Source organism: Scyliorhinus torazame, chromosome 5, assembly GCF_047496885.1.
Source record: "Scyliorhinus torazame isolate Kashiwa2021f chromosome 5, sScyTor2.1, whole genome shotgun sequence".
NCBI classification, from domain to species: domain Eukaryota; kingdom Metazoa; phylum Chordata; class Chondrichthyes; order Carcharhiniformes; family Scyliorhinidae; genus Scyliorhinus; species Scyliorhinus torazame.
Window position 1 is genome coordinate 170115015 of NC_092711.1, and position 22442 is coordinate 170137456.

The 22442-nt window shown below is 46.2% G+C and overlaps 2 protein-coding genes across 10 annotated transcripts in view; both read right to left on the minus strand.

Moving 5' to 3' along the window:
- The window catches only part of LOC140420588 (uncharacterized), a 282147-nt gene that overhangs the window by 244223 nt on the left and 15482 nt on the right, over positions 1-22442 (minus strand). The window lies entirely within an intron of this gene.
- Positions 1667-22391, minus strand: LOC140420589 (uncharacterized). 9 transcript variants are annotated; one of them, XR_011946463.1, is made up of 4 exons: positions 21987-22103; positions 21069-21155; positions 13044-13149; positions 1667-2281 (listed from the first exon to the last, which is right to left on the minus strand). XR_011946463.1 is itself a non-coding variant. In XM_072504586.1 (3 exons), the coding sequence occupies exon 3, from the start codon at positions 18027-18029 to the stop codon at positions 16659-16661; it is 1371 nt and encodes a 456-aa protein (XP_072360687.1). In that variant the 5' UTR covers positions 18030-18369; positions 21069-21155; positions 21987-22077; the 3' UTR covers positions 16411-16658. The 9 variants fall into 9 exon arrangements, 3 of the variants coding, with proteins under 3 accessions (XP_072360687.1, XP_072360688.1, XP_072360689.1); XR_011946465.1 differs by lacking the exons at positions 21069-21155; positions 21987-22103 and adding an exon at positions 22110-22301; XR_011946464.1 differs by lacking the exon at positions 13044-13149.

Genomic DNA, 22442 nt, shown 5'->3' on the forward strand with positions numbered 1-22442 from the left:
CACAGCAAGATCCCACACTCAGCAATGTGATAATGAGCAGATGATCTGTTTTTAGTGATGTTGACTGAGGGATAAATATTGACCTGGACACCGGGGATAACTCCCCTGTTCTTCTTCAAAATAGTGGCTGTGGGAACTTTTACATCCTCCTGAGAGGGGCAGACAGGGCCTCAGTTTAACATCTTATTTGAAAGAAGGCTGTTCTGACAGTGCAGCACTCCCTCAGTGCTGGGACGAGGAATGTTGGAACTGGTTTTTGTCCACAGGACCCTAACTGGGATTTAACCTTCTGATCCAGAGGTGAGAGAGTTGCCCACTGAGCCAAGGCAGACACTAGTTAGAAAGGAAAAGTTATACTTTAACCTTTGCCTCAATCTAATAATTAAATAACATCGATTTAACTGCCAAATGTTGAAGTGTTGATTTCGAGCCACAAGTTTTTCCCACTTGCTCCTCTGCACCTTTCTGTCTCTCTACTGCTCATATCAATGACAGCCAGGCGACGGAGCTGAGGGCTGAAATTAGCTGAGAATAATGGGGCCTGCATCCCAGTTGGTAAACTTCCATGGGTGTTGCACTAATAGAGTGGCATACATCATAGAATTTACAGTGTAGAAGGAGGCCATTCGGCCCATCGAGTCTGCACCGGCTCTTGGAACGAGCACCCTACCCAAGGTCCACACTAAGGGCAATTTTGGACACTAAGAGCAATTTATCATGGCCAATCCACCTAACCTGCACATTTTTGGACTGTGGGAGGAAACCGGAGCACCCGGAGGAAACCCACGCACACACAGGGAGGATGGGCAGACTCCGCACAGACAGTGACCCAAGCCGGGAATCGAACATGGGACCCTGGAGCTGTGAAGCAATTGTGCTATCCACAATGCTACCGTGCTGGAGGACTGAATGGGAAATGGACCTCCAACCAATTGTTACATCGGTCACTGTTCCGATCCCAGACCAGACCCCAACAGTGGCTGGGATACAGGACCCCAATATTTCAGTTTATTTGTAAGGCTGCGGAAAGAATGATTCGTTCCAGGAGTGATTGCATGAAGAAATAGGGTTTGGTTATGTTTAAAAGAAAACTTTATTGTGGCTACAATATTAAACGTTTTAACTTCACACCCAAAAACAACAGCTTACAATTACCCATTTAAGCACTACTACTCAATCCCCCATTAAACAACAGGAAAAGAAAGATACAGCTCTCAATCTGTCTTACTGTGGGAATTGTGGACCCAGAATTCAACTCCTCTCTCCAAACCTTTCTCCAAAAACTGATCTTTAAAGATTTTTAAAATGTCTTTCTGACTTCCTTGGTTGCACCCAGCAATGACCTCGTCTCCCTAAGCTGGAAAACAAATGATCTCTGACAGCTGCAAAGTACATTCATTCCACAAATACTTTCCCAGTCAGACCACAGTCCATTAGTCCAGACTGAAAAAACACATTCCTTTGTCAATTTCACCTTCTGGCTACTAAAAACACCCAGGCCCTGCCAAACAGGATCCTTCGTTAAAATAAAAACAGGACCTCGGCAGTGAATCACACTCTAACCCCACGCTTTTAACCCTGAAATTGCCCAATACATTTATGATCCAATTTTCCTAAAATCTTCCAATCGTCACAGCTTCCCCTTTAAAAAAATGAACCAGCGATGTACGCAGATGGCTTTATTTTTCTAAAAACTTTTTAACTTTAAACATTTCTTCTGATTACATGCAACTTATAATCTATAATAACATTTTACATTTTTCAACAGGCTAACATACACGTGAGTATAGTCCATTTTAGTCTTCTCACATGTCACAGTCATTAGCATAAATTTAACCACTACTTCGAGCGAGAGAGATTTCAACGGTCAGGGTGGCCTCCCAAGATTACACAAGAAAAGCTTCATCAACAATTCAGTGATAAATGCACAGAATGGTGGCACAGTGGTCAGCACTGCTGCCTCACGGCGCCGAGGTCCCAGGTTCGATCCTGGCCCTGGGTTACTGTCCGTGTGGAGTTTGCACATTCTCCCCGTGTCTGCGTGGGTCTCACCCCCACAACCCAAAGATGTGCAAGATAGGTGGATTGGCCATGCTAAATTGCCCCTTAATTAGAAAAAATAATTGGATACTCTAAATTTAAAAAAACACACAATTCAGTGATATGTAGTTGCCTGGCTCTGACAGCAGAATTCTTCTCTTGATGGTCAGACAGGTTGCTATCGATGCTGCAGCATTCATCATCTGTTCTTCACATTTATCAGCTGCTTTGTATTCTGTGTCTGTTGAGGATAGCCAAAAATAATGGGTAAGTGCTGGTGCATTTGGACAGTGCAAAACAACAGTCAGTGCATGCAAACGTTTGCTGAACATTCTGGCTACATTTGTACAAGCTCTTCAGCCTCCACCACAGACGATGCTCTCTATAAAACTGTGAGACAGCTCCAGTCCCGACCAGATACTAGTATAATCACCTCTTGTGTCACTACCGGTGTGGCATGGTAGCACAGTGGTTAGCACTGTTGCATCACAGCACCAGGGACCCAGGTTTGATTCCCAGCTTGGGTCACTGTCTGCGGAACTGCACATTCTCCCCATTGAACCAACTTGCTTGAACTAAAATTATCCACTTCATCCACCACCTGCTCTTGTTTTTACCAACCATCTGATCAAACATGTTTTCTGACAACTGAACCTCAGCCTCCCTATTGGCACTCCTCAAATTCTCTTCCTCCTGTCTTAACCAGTGGTTTTGTGATCTGATTACCACACAATTAGGAAACACTCCTGGATCTATTTCTTGCAACATCTCAGTTCCACTTTCCACTGGCTTTTCAACCATAGTAGGTTGCACTCCCACCTGTGATCCAGGTATATTATTATCTAGGATAAATTTATCCTAAAAAGGTAATTTTTCTTTTACTCCGACTACCACTTCACCACTTTTCACTGAACTCTCTCGCCATACCTTACATAGTGGCACACTACTGCTCTCACCACTAAATAATAATAATAATCGTTTATTGTCACAAGTAGGCTTCAATTAAGTTACTGTGAAAAGCCCCTAGTTGCCACATTCCGGCACCTGTTCGGGGAGACCGGTACAGGAATTCAACGCGTGCAGCTGGCATTGTTCTGCATTACACGTCAGCTATTTAGCCCACTGTGCTAAACCAACCCCATATTCCACAAATGACCACATTTTCTGCCAAAACTCCTCCCAAACCATTTCTCACCATTAAAGATTGACTTGCTCAAATATATTCAGAACTACCTGGAAATCAATGACACAGGTGAGGTTTCGGCGGTGGTGCCTGGGAGGCAATGAAGGTGGTGGTTAGAGGGGAGCTGATCTCGATACGGGCCCACAGAGAGAAAGCCGACAGAGCAAGAGACGGACGGACTGATAAAGGAGATACTGCAGGTTGACAGGAGGTATGTGGAAAACTCAGAGGCAGGGCTTCTAAGGGAGCAACAGAGGCTACAGGCGGAGTTCGGCTTGTTAACTACAGGGAAGGTGATGGAGCAGCTGAGGAATGTGAGGGGGCGATATATGTACATGGTGAGAAGGCCAGCAGAATGCTTGCACAGCAGCTTAGAAAGAGGGAGGCAGCCAGGAAGAGAGGGAAAGTAAAGGATGGGGACGGAAACGTGGTCGGAGACTCAGCAGGGGTGAATAAGGCGTTCAAGGAGTTTTACAGCAGGTTGTATGGGTCGGAACCCCCAGCTGGGCCGGAGGGAATGAGGCACTTTTTAGGGGGGGCTGAAGTTCCCGAAGGTGGACGGGGGGTTTGGAGAAGGGCTGAGGACCTCGATTGGGTTGGACGAAATAGCAGAGGGACTGAAGGCCATGCAGTCGGGTAAAGCCCCGGGGCCAGACGGGTACCCAGTGGAGTTCTGTAAAAGGTTCTCTGGGCTATTGGGGTGGCTGTTGATGGGGACATACAATGAGGCAAGGGAACCTGGGGTGCTTCCCCCGATGATGTCACAGGCCACTATCTCATTGATCCTGAAGCGGGACAAGGACTCAGGGCTATGCGGAACCTATAGGTCATCCCTACTAAATGTGGACGCCAAACTGCTGGCCAAAATCTTGTCCTCTCGGATTGAAGACTGCGTTCCGGCCGTGATTGCGGAGGACCAGACGGGATTTGTTAAGGGTAGGCAGTTGGCGGCCAATATAAGAAGGTTGTTAAATGTGATTATGATGCCCCCAGAAGGTAGGGACGTGAAGGTAGTGGTCGCAATGGATGCAGAGAAGGCATTTGATTGGGTGGAATGGGAATATCTGCAGGAGGTACTGGGGTGGTTTGGATTAGGGCAGGACTTTATTGACTGGGTCAGGCAGTTGTATCAGGTTGCGAGCTACGGACGGACAGGTCAACATCGGACTATGTCAGGCTGCATCGGGGACGGGACAGGGATGCCCACTCCTGTTCACGTTGGCCATAGAGCTGCTGGCAATTGCACTGAGAGCCTCAAGGGGATGGTCCGGGGGGGGAGTGGAACACAGAGTCTCTCTATATGCAGACGACCTGCTCCTATATGTTTCGGACCCACTAGAGGGGATGGAAGAAATTATGAGGATTCTGGGGGAATTTGGCCTGTTTTCGGGTTATAAACTGAATATGGGGAAAAGTGGGATGTTTGTGATCCAGGCAAAGGTCAGGAGAGGTGATTGGGGGAGCTGCTGTTTAGGGTGGTAGGGGGAAGCTTTCGATACCTAGGCATTCAGGTGGTGCGGGAATGGGAACGGCTACACAAGTTAAATTTGGCCCGATTAGTAGACCAAATGAAGGGCGATTTCCGAAGGTGGGACGCGCTTCCGTTGTCACTAGCTGGGAGGGTGCAGATAGTGAAAATGATGATCCTCCCGAGATTCCTGTTTGTGTTTCAGTGTCTCCCCATCTTTATTCCATGGTCCTTCTATAAACGGGTCAATAAGGTGATCACTGGCTTTGTATGGGTGAGTAAAACCCTGCGAGTAAAAAAGGGGATGCTTGAGCAGAGCCGGGGGAAGGGCGGGCCGGCGCTGCTGAACTTTAGTAATTATTATTGGGCGGTGAATATAGCCATGATCAGGAAGTGGGTGGTGGGGGGAGGGTCGATATGGGAGCGTGTGGAGGCGGCATCATGCAACGGCACCAGTTTGGGGGCATTGATAACGGCGCCTCTGCCATTCCCGCCGGCACAGTACTCCACTAGCCCGTGGTGGTGGCAGCCCTGATGGTCTGGGGCAATTGAGGAGGAATGTGGGAGTGGAGGGAGCATCGGTGTGGTCTCCAATCTGTAATAATCACCGGTTTGCCCCAGGAAGGTTAGATGGAGGGTTCCGGAGTTGGCAGAGTGCAGGGATTGAGAGGATGGGAGATATGTTTATGGAGGGGAGCTTTTCTAGCCTGAGAAAGCTGGAGGAGAAATTTGGATTGGGTTAGGGGAAATGAGTTTAGGTACCTCCAGGTACGGGACTTCGTACGCAGGCAGGTCTCAACCTTCCCGTTCCTACCACCAAGGGGGATACAGGACAGGGTAGTTTCCAGAATGTGTATGGGAGAAGGGAGGGTTTCGGACATTAATAGGGAACTTATGGGGTCAGAGGAGACGCAGACTGAGGAGCTGAAACACAAATGGGAAGAGGAGTTAGGAGGAGAGATAGAGGATGGTCTCTGGGCGGACGGGTTGAGTAGAGTCAACGCGTCCACAACATGTGCCAGGCTCAGCCTGCTACAATTTAAGGTCATTCACCGGGCCCACATGACAGTGGCCCGTATGAACAGGTTCTTTGGGGTAAAAGATAAGTGCGCAAGGTGTGCAGGAGGGTCAGCGAACCATGTCCATATGTTCTGGGCATGCCCGATGCTTAGGGGATTCTGGCAGGGGTTTGCGGATGTCATGTCCAAGGTGTTAAAAACAAGGGTGGCACCGAGTCCAGAGGTGGCGATTTTTGGAATGTCGGAAGACCCGGGAATCCAGGAGGAGAAAGAGGCAAACGTTCTAGCCTTTGCTTCCCTGGTAGCCCAGAGATGGATACTATTAGCCTGGAGGGACCCAAAGCCCCCGAAGACGGAGACCTGGCTAACTGACATGGCTAGCTTTCTCTGTTTGGAAAAAATCAAGTTCGCCTTGAGAGGGTCACTGTTAGGGTTCGCCCGGAGGTGGCAGCCGTTCGTCGACTTCTTTGGGGAAAATTAACCATCAGCAGAAGGCGGGGGGGGGGGGGGTGAGGGGGGATTCGGGGTTCGCTTAGTTTAGAGTAGGGGGTTAGTAAAGGTGGTCCCTGTAAGGGTGAAAGACGGCTTTTGCACTATGTTTATATTTACATGGACATTGTTTATTTTGTTGTCGTTGTAATACCATAAATGCCTCAATAAAATGTTTATTAAAAAAAAGATTGACTTGCTCCTGTATCCCTCAAGATCTGAATCTCCTTACCTACTCCACCTTGTACACACGAGTAAACCTCACCCTCACAAATATCCTTAAAAAGTTATGTTACCTGCTTATCCACCAACCTCTCAATAGGCTCTACACTCTGTTGCACTTTGCCACTGGGACAATGTTTTTTCCTCCCACTTTAATAAAACCCACTGGCTTATCCTGTTTGATTGAGTCTGTTTTCCCACTCCTTTTCTTAAGCCACAAACTGTGACTTTACATGTCCAACATGTGCCAAACCCATAACAATCTTAAGGGATACAGGGGCTACGCAAACTCTCTTACTGGAGAAGGATTTGTTTCTTCTTTCAGAGACTCAATGAAAGCTGAGGAATTAGTGAATGGGAAAAGTGGAGATTGTATTCCAGTCCCATTGTATAAAGTACAATTGGAGTGTGATCTCGTGTCAGGTCCAGTAGTTGTTGGGCTGGCTGAGAAATTCCCAGTGGACGGAATAGATTTACTTTTGGGGAATGATTTGGCAGGAGTGACGGTTGTAGATTCAACCATGATAACAGAGGGTGTGAGAGAATTACTGCAGTTATCACATGAAATACCAACAGTAGGGCATGTGGGAATTAAGAAAACTCATTGGGCATTAAATTACTCAAAGAAAAATGTTGAAAGATGTTAATCACAGATCAAACAGTGAACCAGATTCTCAGAATTCTAAGACTGAAGGTGACCATAGGAAAGAGGAGTTTGAATTTAATAGTAGTGACAGTGATGAAGAGACAGACGAGAGTACCAAATTCAATTTTGCTTCTGATTATGGAGTGATGATGAACAGCTATTACCAAATAGACCTGTCACTAACTGATCTTGTGCCAATGACAAGTAATTCTCCCAGAGCTCAGAAAGAAGGCAGAAAATTGGAGGAAGAAAGTGAATTGGACTTTTCTAAAAGTGATTTGTTAAAGTCCCTTGTAGTAAATCCATTGCTATCCCCTTCAGGGGAAATATTTCCCACAGCATGCCTCCTTTGAAGCAACGTATACTTGATAGCACAGCATCAGTTAGTCAGGACGAGGACTGAGAAGTGGCACTAAGCTGGTTCACCCACATCCTTTTAAAGATCCACAGTGCTTCTTAAAGGGAGCAAATGGCAAAGGAAATGAAATAATCAGTCATCAATATCTTTTAAAACTAAGAGGAAGGTGAATGGAGACCTATGTCGTGATTCTGTCACCACATCTGGTAACAAAAAACAGAAAATGCATGGGTCCAACAATGTGTTATCCTCTGATTCTGAAGGTCTGTATTGCTAAATCGGGATAAGAGTTGTGATTACGAAAACTCCAAAGAGGAGGTAGAAGCTGTAAAACAAAGAATGGTTCTTATTTCTGAGAGTAACCATGTGCAAGAAAAGAGAGCATGTAAAGCTGGAGGGGTTGGAGAGTGTTTATGGATTTAAAATGAACCAAGTATTTCCCTCAGCATTGACAATAGTGCTTTTTGTTTGACTGTAGCAAATCTTTGAAATATGGATAAACATTTATTGGACAATCAGAAAAGACTGATTACATTACATGTGCTTTCAGAACACAGCTCCTTCATCAGGTGATGAAGGAGCTGTGCTCCGAAAGCTAATGATTCGAAACAAACCTGTTTGAGTTTAACCTAGTGTTGTAAGACTTCTTACTGAGCCCACTCCAGTCGAATGTTGGCATCTCCACATCTTTACATTGCACGACACCCAGAAAGGGGCAGATATAACAAAGATGCTGAAAGGGTGTGAATAGAATTGAATGGAAGCACCAAGCGGCACTCGGTTAACAAATCATGAAGTAAACATCAGAAATTCTGAACTAATAAAGCAAAATCCTCCTCAGTTAGAAACTGAAATAAAAAGCACGTTCGATATGTAGCGGAAACAATTAAAAATGCAATGATCCACAGAACGCCAAGTAGAGTTTGACAGATTGACATCCATGTTGGTGGGCGAACCATTGCTGGCCATCCCAGACATTTCCAGACCATTTAAAATGGCCACAAATGCCAGTGACCTGGGAGTAGGGGCAGTGCTACTACAGGACAACAATGAAGGAATAAAGAGGCTAGGGAGGTATTTTTAGAAACAAATTCAGTCTGTGCCAAAGAAAGTATTCCATCATTGAGCCTTGGCCTTGCGACTAGCCCTTTAGCACTTCGTAGTACATGTCCAACATGACAATCAGCAAAGCATTGTTACACAGACCATAATCTATTTGCATTTGTAGAGAAGTTTAAAACCTGGAACGCAAGATTATTCCATTGGAGTTTATTATTACAACAGTTCAATGTTACAATTGTACATATTCCTGGAAAGGATAATGTGATTGCAGATGCTTTGTCATGGGTTTAAGGGCTGACTAGTTACCAATATAAAGACTGGGTAGGTAACTTGTATAATGGGGATGGATTGAACGTCTGTGATTTATGTCTTGCATATCTCATAATGAAACGTCCATTTGATTGATTTGGCCGGTTGCCAATGAATTGGCCCAAAGATCTGTGATCTGTCCAGTAACAGGTGGTGATTGGATATTACTCCACTAGAACGCTTTTCCGAGTCCCAAGATATCAGTTTGGTATCAGTTTTGACTCTGGCAGCACGCTGATACATCTAACTCTCTCCAAAAAGGTCCAGCTAACTCTCCCCAGAAGGCCATTGTGAGGGCTGGCTCTCTCTCCAGAGAGCCTGGTGGGTGCTGTACTTCTGAGACTACAGGGACCGAAAGACAAACTACAAACTGAAAGCAAAGTTTGACGTGAACTAAGGTGTCTCTCCAGAAAAGGTTTGACTCCTGCATTTTTAATGTAGAGAGTACCTGAATGAATGAATCTCCAAAGAAGATCTTTACAGACTGCAAACCAAAGACTTTAATCTGCAAGCTTGTTGTGAAGAAAGACTCTTTCCTCCAATTTTGAATTTTTTTGCCCCTTTCCACCCCTTTGCGGTTGTCTGTCTTGTGTGTGTGTGTATGAGAGAGAGAGGGTGGGGCAGGTTGATGTGGGTATTAGGTATTAACTTGTAGTTAACCAGTTGCATTTACTGCATATTTCATGGTAGTTCTCGTTATAAATAAAAAGTAATAATGTTTACATTTTCTAAGTAATCTGCTGTAACCTCCTTAATAATGGATTCTCGCACTTTCCCTGTCACACATGTTAGGCTAACTGGCCTATAGTTTCCTGCTTTCTGCCTCCCTCCTTTCTGGAATAGAGGTGTTACATTCTCTATTTTCCAATCCACTGGGACCTTTCCAGAATCTAAGGAATTTTGTGGGATTATAACCAATACATCTACTCTCTTTGCCACCACTTTTTTTAAAGCCCAAGAATGCAGGTCACCCAGTCCTGGGGACTTGTCAGCCTTTAGGTTCAATAGTTTTCCTGGCATCTTTTCTCTGGTGATTGTTCTGTGTTCCTCCCTCCCTATTACCTCTCGATTTTCAATTATCTTTGTGAATTGTTCTCGGTCTGGTACCGTGACGATAGACACAAAATACCTGTTTCAAGCCTCCATCATTTCTTTGTTTTCCATGATCAATTTCCCAGGCTCACTCTCCAGAGGACCAACCTGGATTTAGTCACTCTTTTCCTCTTCAAATACTTGCAGAAACCTTTACTATCTACTTTTGTAGTCCGAGAATGTTTACCCTCATACTCTAATTTCTGCCTGTTTCTTATCTTTTACTCATTCTTTGCTGATTCTAAAATCGGCCCAACTTTTGAATGAACACTAACCTTTGTAGATTTTGATGGTGTTTCTTTCAATTTAATACATTCCTTGACTTCCTTATTTAACCATGGATGATGCATTCTTCTCAAACAGCCTTTCTTTCTCTCTGGCATAAATGTTTGCTGAGAGTTATTCAAAGTCACCCACTTCCATACTGATGTCCCAATTTTCAACCTAGCTTCCCAAGTTCGCTTTCGCCAGCTCTCCCTTCATACCCTTCAGAGTTCTCTTTATTTAGTTTTTAACTTAGGCCAGCACTTTTAAAAAAGATTTAGAGTACCCCATTCTTTTTTTTCCAATTAAAAGGCAATTTAACGTGGCCAATCCACCTACACTGCACACCTTTGGGTTGTGGGGGTGAGACCCACACAGACATGGGGAGAATGTGTAAACTCCACATGGACAGTGATCCGGGGCCGGGATCGAACTCAGGTCCTCAGCGCCATGAGGCAGCTATGCTAACCACTGCTCCACTGTGCCGCCCTTAGACCAGCACTTCTCACCTTCAAACTGAAAGTGGAATTTTATTATATTATGATCAATGTGACTTAGAGGCTCCATCACGATGAGATTATTGACTAATCCTGTCTTGTTGCACATTACCAGATCGAGGATAGTCTGCTCCCTGGTTGGCTCTAAAATGTATGGCTCCAAGAAATTGTTCCAAAAAGACTCTGAACCCATTTTTTAGGATATTTTTGCGAATCTGATTCTCCCAATTGACATTAAAATTATCGGGGACCTTGATGATTGTTCCTCCGTTGGTGTGTGTCCTTGTGTCTCTTCAGGTTCAATGCTCAGTTGAAGTTTCATCCACATACAGAACACCAGGAAAGGTTTCTCCTCAATGTGAATGTTGTGATAATATTTCAGGCTTTGCACAGTCAGTGCAGTGGAACTCTCACTTGGATGAGTCCTTGTGCCTTTCCAGTGAAAGTAATATTTAAATTATTTGAAAGCTGACAGATCATAATTTCTCCTTCTAGATTCAATGGTTCATGATATTCAGATCCTGATGAATTAACTGAATCTGTCAGATGACAACGAGGTGCCTGGCTTGCAATTTCTGTCTTCAAATCCACCCATCTGATGAATGAGTTTGCAAATGTCATCACTGTCAGTACAGGATAGAAATTAAGAAATAATCCTCCCACCAGAATTACTCCTGCTGCTTATCCACAATTCTCCTCCCCTGAAGGTGCTGACTCTCGGGTTCAGTTTCACATTCACTTATTGCCCTCCCCAATATGTCACACATGTATCTAAATCTTTACACCTAGAGTTAACAAACTGTTTTGCTAAGGGGAGCTCGCAATCAAATCCAGTGACTACCCACGTGTACGTTGTATCAGTGTGGGGTCACTGCCCTCCCACCGCTACTTGTCACCCAGGAGTTTGGAGACTGGGCTTTGGATGAGTAATGACGGCCGCATCTCCCACAATCCCCAGCGTTGGTGAAACCGCTCTTTCCACCGCGCCCGCGACCCAGGCCTATGCATGTTCAAGAGAGGGAAGCTGCGCATGTGGTGCAGAGTCGAGCCCACCCCCCTGAACGTCCTGTTACGGTATTAACCAATAGCAAAAGTTGGTGGACCGGAAGGACTCTGATCCTCCAGCTAATCAGAAGGCGGACTTTGAGTGAATGAAGATTGAGCTCCCCACAGACTGAAACCTCCTCCTGTCCCCAACATCTGTGAGTAAAACACTTTATTTTCTCCCCCTTTCCATTTCTTTTCTCATTCTCACCTTCAATTGGCGACTCGGAGCAACTGAAGGGAAAGAAAGTGAATCGAGGGAGGGTGCAGATTCTGGAAAGGTTGACCCAGCTCTCTCTCTCTCTTAAAGACATTTGCTCCCTCAGCTTGACACATTTATTTAGGGCAGCACGGTAGCATTGTGGATAACACAATTGCTTCACAGCTCCAGGGTCCCAGGTTCGATTCCGGCTTGGGTCACTGTCTGTGCGGAGTCTGCACATCCTCCCCGTGTGTGCGTGGGTTTCCTCCGGGTGCTCCAGTTTCCTCCCACAGTCCAAAGATGTGCAGGTTAGGTGGATTGGGCATGATAAATTGCCCTTAGTGTCCAAAATTGACCTTAGTGTTGGGTGGGGTTACTGGGTTATGGGGATAGGGTGGAGGTGTTGATCTTGGGTAGGGTGCTCTTTCCAAGAGCCGGTGCAGACTCGCTGGGCCGAATAGCCTCCTTCTGCACTGTAAATTCTATGATATAAATTCTATGATGATTACGACACTTGGATTCCATTCAGTAACCCAATCCATGCCGACTTTGTAGAGAAATCCAATCAGTCACATTCCCCCCTCGATATCCCCATTACTCTGCAAGTTTATTTCCTCACACTTTTATTTTGAAATGATGATCGTCTGTGCTTCCTCCACCCTCATAGGCAGCGAGTTGCAGATCTCTCACATCTCACTGTTGAAATAACTATCTCCCTCACAGCCCCATCAGTCTCCAGTCCTGTAATCAAGTCCTGTATATTACACACATTTTTAGTGCGGTATTATTGAGTATTTACTGGGAAAAGCGGAGCGAGAATGGAGGGAGAATGTGTGCGATGGAGATTCACAGCTTTTGGGGAACAAGAGAGGAAAGAATGTTCCATAGCAACTAGAATTGTCTGTTCTGAATTTCTATCCTGCACTGACAGTGATGTATTTTGTAAATTGTTTTTACAGTATATTAGAAGAGGACGAATTCCAGTCAGATATCTCAGACATCACAACACGATCTGACAGAGTCACTCGACTCTTTGGGGCTGAATATTATCAGACTTTGAATCCAGAAGAAGAAAAGTTTGTCTCATCTGTTGGCTTCAAAGGATTTTCAGCAACTTTGCAATCTGAAAAGTACCAAGACACACATACCTGAGTGAGAGTGTCCTAGTGCAGATATTGAATGAGCTTTAACCAGCTCCACAGCCCAAAGAAACATCGCTCCATTCAGAGAGGGGAAAATCCATACACGTGTTCGCTGTGAAGACAAGGTTTCAACTGATCATCGGACCTGGAGAGAGACACATACTGCATGCAGCAACCATGGAAATGTGAGGACTGTGGCAAGAGATTCAAATACCCGTCATAACTGGAGTTGGGAGAGGTTATAGAGGGGTTCTGGTGTGAGGTGCTCCGGAGAGTAAATGCCTCTACCTCATGTGCGAGGTTGGGGCTGATACAGCTGAAGGTGGTATACAGAGCACACCTCACGAGGGTGAGGGTGAGCCGATTTTTTGAAGGAGTAGAGGATGTGTGTGAGCGTTGCAGGAGGGGGTGGGGGGGGGGGGAGGGGGAGGGGGCACGAATCACGTTCATATGATTTGTTCCTGTCCAAAGCTAGAGGAGTACTGGAAGGAGGTTTTTAGGGTAATTTCTAAAGTGGTGCATGTGAAACTGGACCCGGATCTCCGGGAGGCCATATTCGGGGTGTCAAATCAGCCAGGGTTGGAAACGGGGGCAGAAGATATTGTAGCCTTCGTCTCGTTGATCGCCTGAAGGCGGATCCTGCTGGGAGCAGCTTCTCCACCCTGTGCCCTGGCGTGGCGGGGGGACTTGTTGGAATACTTGACCCGTGAGAAGGTTAAGTTTGAACTGAGGGGAAGGATGGAGGGGTTCTACAAGTCATGGGCATTATTCATTAAGCACTTTCAAGAACTGGATAACATCGAACATTAGTTGGGGGGAATGGGGGGGGGAGAGGGTTGGGGGAGGGGGGCTGCTTGTATTAAGGGTGACTATGGGTAATCCCAGATTCCTTTTTGTCATTTGTTTATGTAAACATGCGGGCTGATGTTTGGGGGTTGGTGGGGGGATGGGATTGTTGTTATTGTTATGGGGATTAACATATTTGTTGCTGATTATTGTTTATTGTTGGTGGGTGTAAATTTGGCAGAAAATGTGAAAAAGGAGAATAAAAATATTAAACAAAAAACAATCTCCTCTGCCATTTCCTTGTTCCCCATAACTGAAACAGCGGTGTGGAGGCACATGGTGGTTAGCACTGTTGCTTCACAGCTCCAGGGACCCGGGTTCAATTCCCGGCTTGGGTCACTGTCTGTGCGGAGTCTCCACGTTCTCCCCAAAACTGTGTGGCTTTCCTCCCACAAGTCCCAAAAGATGTGCTTGTTAGGTGAATTGGACATTCTGAATTCTCCCTCTGTGTACCTGAACAGGTGGCGGCGTGAGGCGACTAGCGGATTTTCATTGCAGTGTTAATGTAAGCCTATTTGTAACAATAATAAAGATTATAATAATAAAGAATATTATTACTATCTCCTCAGATGTATTTTCTAAGGGGTCTCGGTGGAGTTGAGGATTCAATCAGATCAGCCGTGAACTTATTGAATGGTGGAGCAGGCACGAGGGGCCGAGTGGCCTACTCCTGCTCCTAATTCGTATGTTATCACTTCCTTTATAATAGATTGTAGCATTTTCCCTCCTACTGATGTCAGGCTAATGGGTCTGTGGTTCCCCGTTTTCTCTCTCTCCTTAAATAGTGGGGTTACATTTACCACCTTCCAATCTGCAGGAACCATTCCAGAATCTATATAATAGTGAAAGGTGATCACCAATGTATCCACTATCTCGACAGCCGCCTCTTTCAACACTCTGGGATGTAGAGCATCAGCTTTTGGGGATTTATTAACTTCCAACCACATTAATTTCTCCAGTGCTACTTTTTCACTAATACTAATCTCTTTCAGTCCCTCGTGCTCACTGGTCCCTTGGTTTTCTGTGTGTTTTAGGACAATTTCTGTATCTTCCTCCGTGAAGACAAACACATTGTTTAGTTTCTCTGCCATTTCCTTATCCCCCATTATAAACTCTCCTGTCTCTGCCTGGAATGGACCCACATTGGTCTTTGCTAATCTTTTCCTTTTCACATTCCTATAGGAGCTTTTCCAGTCAGTTTTTATGTTTCTCCCCAGTTTGCTCTCATATTCTATTTCTCTTTATGAGTTTCTTGGTCCTTTGCTGAATTCTAAAACAAGTTCCCAATCCTCAGGCTCACTAATATTTTAGCCACTTTGAGTCTCCTCCATTGATCTAATAGAATCTTTAACTTTTCTTGTCAGCCACGATAGCTTCATTTTGCTGTTTAATTTTTGCTTCTTAAAGGAATCTATATTTTATGTAAATAAAATGCGAGTGGTTGCCGGTCTATTGTCTGTCGTCATACAAAGAACAACAAAGAACAAAGGACAGTACAGCACAGGAACAGGCCCTTCGGCCCACCAAGCCTGCTCGGATCATGATGTTTGTCTAAACTAAAACCTTCTGTGCTTCCAGTGTCTGTATCCGTCTATTCCCATCCTATTCATGTATTCGTCAAGATGCCTCTTAAATGTCACTATCGTACCTGCTTCCAGCACCTCCTCCGGCAGCGAGTTCCAGGCACTCACCACCCTCTGTGTAAAAAAAACCTCCCTCACACATCTGCTCTAAACTTTGCCCCTCGGACCTTAAACCTATGTCACCTGGTAATTGACTTTTCCAACCTGGGAAAAAGCTTCTGACAATCAACTCTGTCCATGCCAGTCAATTTTGTAAACTTTTATCGGGTCGTCGCTCAACTCTGTCGCTCTAGTGAAAACAATCCGAGTTTATCCAACCTCTCCTCATAGCTAATACCCTCCAGGCCAGGAAACATCCTGGTAAACCTCCTCTGTACTCTCTCCAAAGCCTCCACATCCTTTTGGTAATGTGGTGACCAGAATTGTCAGCAATATTCCACGTGTGGCCTAACTAAGGTTCTGTACAGCTGCAGCATGACTTGCCAATTTTTATACTCAATGTCCCGACCAATGAAGACAACCATGCCGTCTGCCTTCTTAGCTCCTTATCCACCTGCGTTGCCACTTTCAGTGATCTGTTTATTGTAATTTCCCAATCTACCACAGACAACTTGCCCCTCATACCATGACAGTTTCCTTCTGCGAGAAACACCCAGATAAATTAGACAGAAGAACCATGTAACCACCATAGCCCATCTTCATGGCAACGTGGCTGCTTTGGGAACTAAATATCTTCCGACGTGCAAACACCTTTTCATTCTGTGCTCCTCGTCAAACTTGGAACCAGGTAATCGCAACGAGCCTCAAAAATGGTCAGCCCACCGGAGGCAGAGGTGTTAGACCGGCCAGTCCAGCAGAAAGAAACCCTCCAATCATCACCATTCACCAGATGTCAGAATGAACAGAATGCAGTCCTGGATGTCAGTGAGAGCAGAAACAATAACAACGGAGCCAACATCTGTAATTTATTGTGAACTTGTTGGAGTCACAACAGGTGTGATGAATCACAAAACCCTCTCCCCACATTGAGAGCAGATGAATGGTCTTTCATCAGAATTAACTCGCTAGTGTCTCCGGAGATGGGACGGATCATTGAATGTCTCCCCTGCTCAGAGCAGGTGATTGGCCTCTTACAGGGGTGAACTCGCTAGTGTTCCTGCAGGGCGTATGGATATCTGAATCCCTTCTCTCACTAAGAGCAGGTTAACGCCTTCTCCCGAGTGTGAACTCGCAGGTGTCTCTGCAGGTTGGATAACCGAGTGAATCCCTTCTCACACTGAGAGCAGGTGAACGGCCTCTCCCCAGTGTGAACCCGCTGGTGTGCCAGCAGGCTCGATGAAGTAATGAATCCCTTCTCACACTGAGAGCAAGTGAACGGCTTCTCCCCAGTGTGAACTCGCTGGTGTGTCCGCAGGTGGGATAACTGAGTAAATCCCTTCTCACACTGAGAGCAGGTGAACGGCCTCTCTCCAGTGTGAACCTGCTGGTGTTTCCGCAGGCTCGATGAGGTAGTGAATCCCTTCTCACATTGAGAGCAGGTGAACGGCCTCTCCCCAGTGTGGACTCGCTGATGTATCTGCAGGTCGGATGATTGAGTGAATCCCTTCTCACACTGAAAGCAGGTGAATGGCCTCTCCCCAGTGTGAACTCGCTGATGTCTCCGCAGGTTGGATAACTGAGCGAATCCCTTCTCACACTGAGAGCAGGTGAACGGCCTCTCCCCAGTGTGAACCTGCTGGTGTTTCCTCAGGCTCGATGAGGTAGTGAATCCCATCTCACACTGAAAGCAGGTGAACGGTCTCTCCCCAGTGTGACGTCGCTGATGTCGCCGCAGGTCGGATAACTGAGTGAATCCCTTTTCACACTGACAGCAGGTGAATGTCCTCTCCCCAGTGTGAACCCGCTGATGTATCCGCAGGCTGAATAACTGAGTGAATCCCATCTCACACTGAGGGCAGGTTAACGCCTTCTCCCCAGTGTGAACTCGCTGGTGTCTCTGCAGGGCGGATGACTGAGTGAATCCCTTCTCACACTGAGAGCAGGTGAACGGCCTCTCCCCAGTGTGAACTCGCTGGTGTGCCAGCAGTCTCGATGAAGTAGTGAATCCCTTCTCACACTGAGAGCAGGTGAACGGCCTCTCCCCAGTGTGAACTCGCTGATGTTTCTGCAGGTCGGATGATTGAGTGAATCCCTTCTCACACTGAGAGCAGGTGAACGGCCTCTCCCCAGTGTGAACTCGCTGATGTCTCCACAGGTGGGATAACTGAGTGAATCCCTTCTCACACTGAGAGCAGGTGAACGGCCTCTCCCCAGTGTGAACTCGCTGATGTATTCGCAGGTCGGATAACTGAGTGAATCCCTTTTCACACTGAGAGCAAGTGAACGGCCTCTCCCCAGTGTGAACTCGCTGGTGTGTCAACAGGGTGGATAACTGAATGAATCCCTTCTCACACACAGAGCAGGTGAACGGCCTCTCCCCAGTGTGAATACGCCGATGAGCGGCCAGCGCAGATGGAAACCTGAATCCCTTCCCACAGTCCCCACATTTCCACGGTATCTTCATATTTTGGGTCTCCTCGTGTCTCTCCAGGTTTGCCGATCTTTGAAGCCTCGTACACACATAGAACACGTGTAACGTCCCTCCCGCTGTGAATGGTGTGATATTTTTTCAGGCTCTGTAACTGGTTAAAGCTCTTTCCACAGTCAGTGCTCTGGAACACTCTCACTCAGGTGTGTGTGTCTCGGGGCTTTTCCAGTCTCACTGATGTTTTGAAGCCGACAGAAAAGACAAACATTTCTCCTTCTTGATTCAGTGATACTCAGTTCCAAGGAATTGAGAGACTCAGTCAGATTGAGATGTGACGTTTGAGATTTCTGTCTGTAATTCCTCCTCTTCTAATATCCTGTAAAAACAATTTACAGAAGTTACTTTTCTTTTCCTAATTTTGGAGAAGGTATCCTGAGGGTAACGACAGTCTGGCCGTGGGGTTAATCCTCCGGGTCCTCAGTCTTATTGAGAAATGTCCCCTTGGATCTATTGTGGTGGTGATTCTTTTGTACTTTTGTTATTATGGGAGGGTTTATGTGTTGTTGACTTTATCCTACTCTGGTACAGACGGGGCTTTTATCCGTGAAAGGAGCAGTTTGAGGAGACTTTGGTAAAGTGAGTTGGAGGAGGGGGTAATGGCACACGCCCGATTGTGGTGTGAAAATCTGTTCCTGTCTCTCTGTCGCCTAACTAATAGCGGCAGTTAATCTGCAAATTTTCTCAGGGAATGTATGGGGCATCCATCACCCTATCAGAAGGAAAAAGATAATCTCCTTTCTTAAGGAGAAAGTCAACATAGTTTTATTACAGGAAACACATCTGGATTATGAGGAACACTTTAAATTGAGGCGGGATTGGATGGGGCAGATTTTTTCACCTCTTTTTCATCGAGTCGCAGACTTGTGGCAATGCTTATTATACACTATCCAAGCAGTCAGGGTAACTCTGCCGATTACAATGTGCATGTCAATTTCCTTTGTGCCGGTCCCCCCATCTCCTGTCCCTCCCCTCCGCCCCCTTCACTCGTCGTTTCTGGGTCCTTTCCTGGGCCCTTCACTGTACAATGGGAGTTATCTGTTATTTACAAGTGGACGGTGCCCTCCCTTCCCCCCCCCCCCCATTGATGGGCCTCCCCCTTCCACCCCGTGCACTCCCTGTCCTGTTTTAAACCTTCCCTTGGGGGTTCCTCTTCTTGTATTTTTGTTCTCGGCTCTTTGGTCTCTGTGTCAGTTGGTTTTGGGTTCTCCCTCCTTGTCCCAGTAGCCCCCCCCTCCCCTTTTCCTGCCTGCTCCCTGTGATCCCGTTGGCTCCCGTACGTCCACCTCCCTCCCCAGTGTTCCATTGGCCGCTGGCTTCAAACAGGTCCTGGAACAAGTTGGTGAATGGCCTCCACACTTTGTGGGAACCATCCTCTGACTCTTGGACGGTGAACTTGATTTTCTCCAGGTGGAGAAATTCCGATAGGTCTGCCAGCCAGTCTGCAGCTGTGGGTGGTGCTGCTGATCGCCAGCCGAGCAGGATTCTCCAGCGGCCAATTAGAGAAGCAAAGGCAAGGGCGTCCACCCACTTCCCCATGAATAGTTCTGGCTGGTCCGATTCCACGAAGACTGCCATTTGTGGGCACGGCTCCACCCTCATAACCATGGACATTGCGTCTAAATAGGCTGTCCAGAATTCGACAAGTCTGGGGCATACCCAGAACATGTGGGCACGGTTTGCCGGACCCTGCTGGCACCATTCACATTTGTCCTCCATCTCTGAGAAGAACCTGCTCATTCGGGTTCTTGTCAGGTATGTTCTGTACACAACATTCAACTGCATGAAGCATCGCCTTGCGTAGGAGAAGGTGGAGTTGGTCCCGTTCAGTGCTTCGCTCCAGAGTCCCCACCCTATTTCCATCCCTCGCACTTTCTCCCATTTTTCCTGGGTTTCGTCAAGTAAGGAGCGCATCCTTATTAAGAGTTGTCGGTACAGGTCCTCAGGGTTTCCTTTCCCCAGACTGTCTGCGTCCAGTAACTCCTCTTGCATTGTGCTTCTCAGGGTTCCTGGGTATGCTGGTGTCTCCCTGCAGAGAAAGTTTTTGATCTGGAGCTCATCCCTGTTTGGTAGGACCAGTCTCTCTAAGGTCGCTAGTCTATTTCCTGTGTCATAGTCCCTAACCATCAGTGTTCCCCCTTCTTGTCTCTACCTCTTGAAGGTGGTGTTGAGAATGGCTGGTGCAAACCTGTGGTTGCCGCAGATGGGGGCCATGAAGGACACATCGGTCAGACTGAAATGCTACCACATCTGGTTCCAGGTTCTCAGGGTAGCTGCCACCAATGGACTGGTGCTGGCGGGGATGGGAGTGTTGCCATGGCGAGGGCCCGGAGGATCATTCCTGTACATGAGGACTCATCCATCCTTACCCATTCCATGTCTGGATCCTTTACCCATCTCCTCACTCTTTCGGCCGTGGCTGCCCAGTGATAGTATTGCAAGTTTGGGAGGGCCAGGCCTCCCATGTTTCTTCTCCATTGTAGTACTGTTTTAGGGATTTTTGAATTCTTGCCCCTCCGCACAAACGATGTTAGGTTAGGTGGGTTGACCATGATCAATGCACCAGATTATGGGAATAGGATGGGGAGTCTGCCGCTGTGAGTGCTTTTTCTGATGGTCAGTGCAGACTTGAAGAAGCGAATGGCCTCCTTCTGCACTATGGAGATTCTATGGCATCTATGTTATTTTAATTCGACTATGCTGTTAGTCTGTTTTGTAATATTTTGGGGTATGCGCCCTGCATTGTTATTCTTCTGTTTTTATATAATCTTACCCTCTTTCCCCGCTCACTATGTTAACCTGTTAACTGATCTGGCATTTCATCTAGAGGCTCTGGTCACTCAAATATCCTGCTATGAATTAATTCTGCAATGTGTTGCTTGTATTTATGCTGGCAGTATCAGTTGTTCTACACTGTACCAATTTTCCATCAATATTTCTGTTATCCTGTTGCATTCATTATTTTAAAAATGGTAAAAAACATAACAAAAGAAATATTAAAAATCTGTCCAACTCAACCTTGAATATATTCAGTGATCCACAGACTCCATTGATCCCTGTGGAAGAGAATTCCATAGACTAATAGCCTTTTGAGGGAAGAGATGACTGGAAATATATAAATAGCGACAGTACAATATTACACAACCAGAAATAATAGTAAATGTACTTTATTACAGACTATAAATAATATATCTAATTTAAAAATACTAGACATATCTCTAGCCGATATTAATTTACTGTCCCATTAAATGTCAGCCATCTCTTGGAGAAACCAGCCCTTTAATTGTGATAAAAGAAAATTACTGCGGGTGCTGGAATCTGAAACGAAAGAGAAAATGATGGAAAATCTCAGCAGGTCTGGCAGCATCTGTAGGGAGAGAAAAGAGCTGACGTTTCGAGTTCAATGACTCTTTGTCAAAGTTTTGTCAAAGAGTCATCGGATTTGAAACGTCAGCTTTTTTCTCCCTACAGATGCTGCCAAACCTGCTGAGATTTGCCACCAATTTCTCTTCCTTTAATTGTGAACATCAGGAAAGAGACCATCCTTTTATTTATTAATTATTTTTTCAATGCATTTTATTCAAACTTGTATCAAAGTAGGTTACAGCAAATAAACACCCCGGGAAACATTCTTCCCAACAATCTATATGGTTTGTACAGATTTTTCTCCTTTTCCATTCCCCCCACCACCCCCCACACGACGAACAGCTCCTCAAACATGGTCACAAACAACCCCCACCTTTTCTCAAACTCCCCTGCTGCACCCTTAACTCAGACTTTCTCTTCTCTAACCGCAGTAAGCCGTGCAGGTCACCCAACCGCGCTGCTACCCCCGGTGGCGAGAGACCATCCTTCTAGCCAGACAAATAAATGTGTCAAGCTGAGGGAGCAAAGGATGTCAATGTCTTTCAGAGAGAGAGAGAGACCTGAACCAACCTTTCCAGAGTCTGCACTCTCCCTGGATTCACTTCCTTTCCCTTCAGTTGCTGCAAGTGACCAATTGAAGGTCAGAATGAGAAAAGAAATGGAAAGGGGGAGAAATGAAAGTGTTTTACTCACAGATGTTGGAGTTTTTTTCCTTCACTTCCGCTGTGACATCACAATGGGGCACTGCCCGAATCAGCCAATAGGAATTACTCTTCCGCGCTGTCGTCACCGGGTTCCAGTGCGCAGGCCCGGCGCTCCCCGCCCCCACCCGTTGTTTCGCCCGCCCCTTGAACAAGGGGGAAAATTAACCGACAACAGAACCTCCTCGAGACAAGGTTTCCAGGCAACCGGCTGACGGCCAGAGCGAGAAGCCAATCGGTGATCTCCCCCTGCCCACGACTGCGCATGTCCAAGGGAGAGGGGAGGATGCGCATGTGTAAAGGGGAGCCCGCCTTCTGACCTTTT

Excerpts from the sequence above, each read along its gene's own strand:
- LOC140420589 (XM_072504587.1), bottom strand. The coding sequence starts at position 18,029 with ATGAAGATACCGTGGAAATGTGGGGACTGTGGGAAGGGATTCAGGTTT.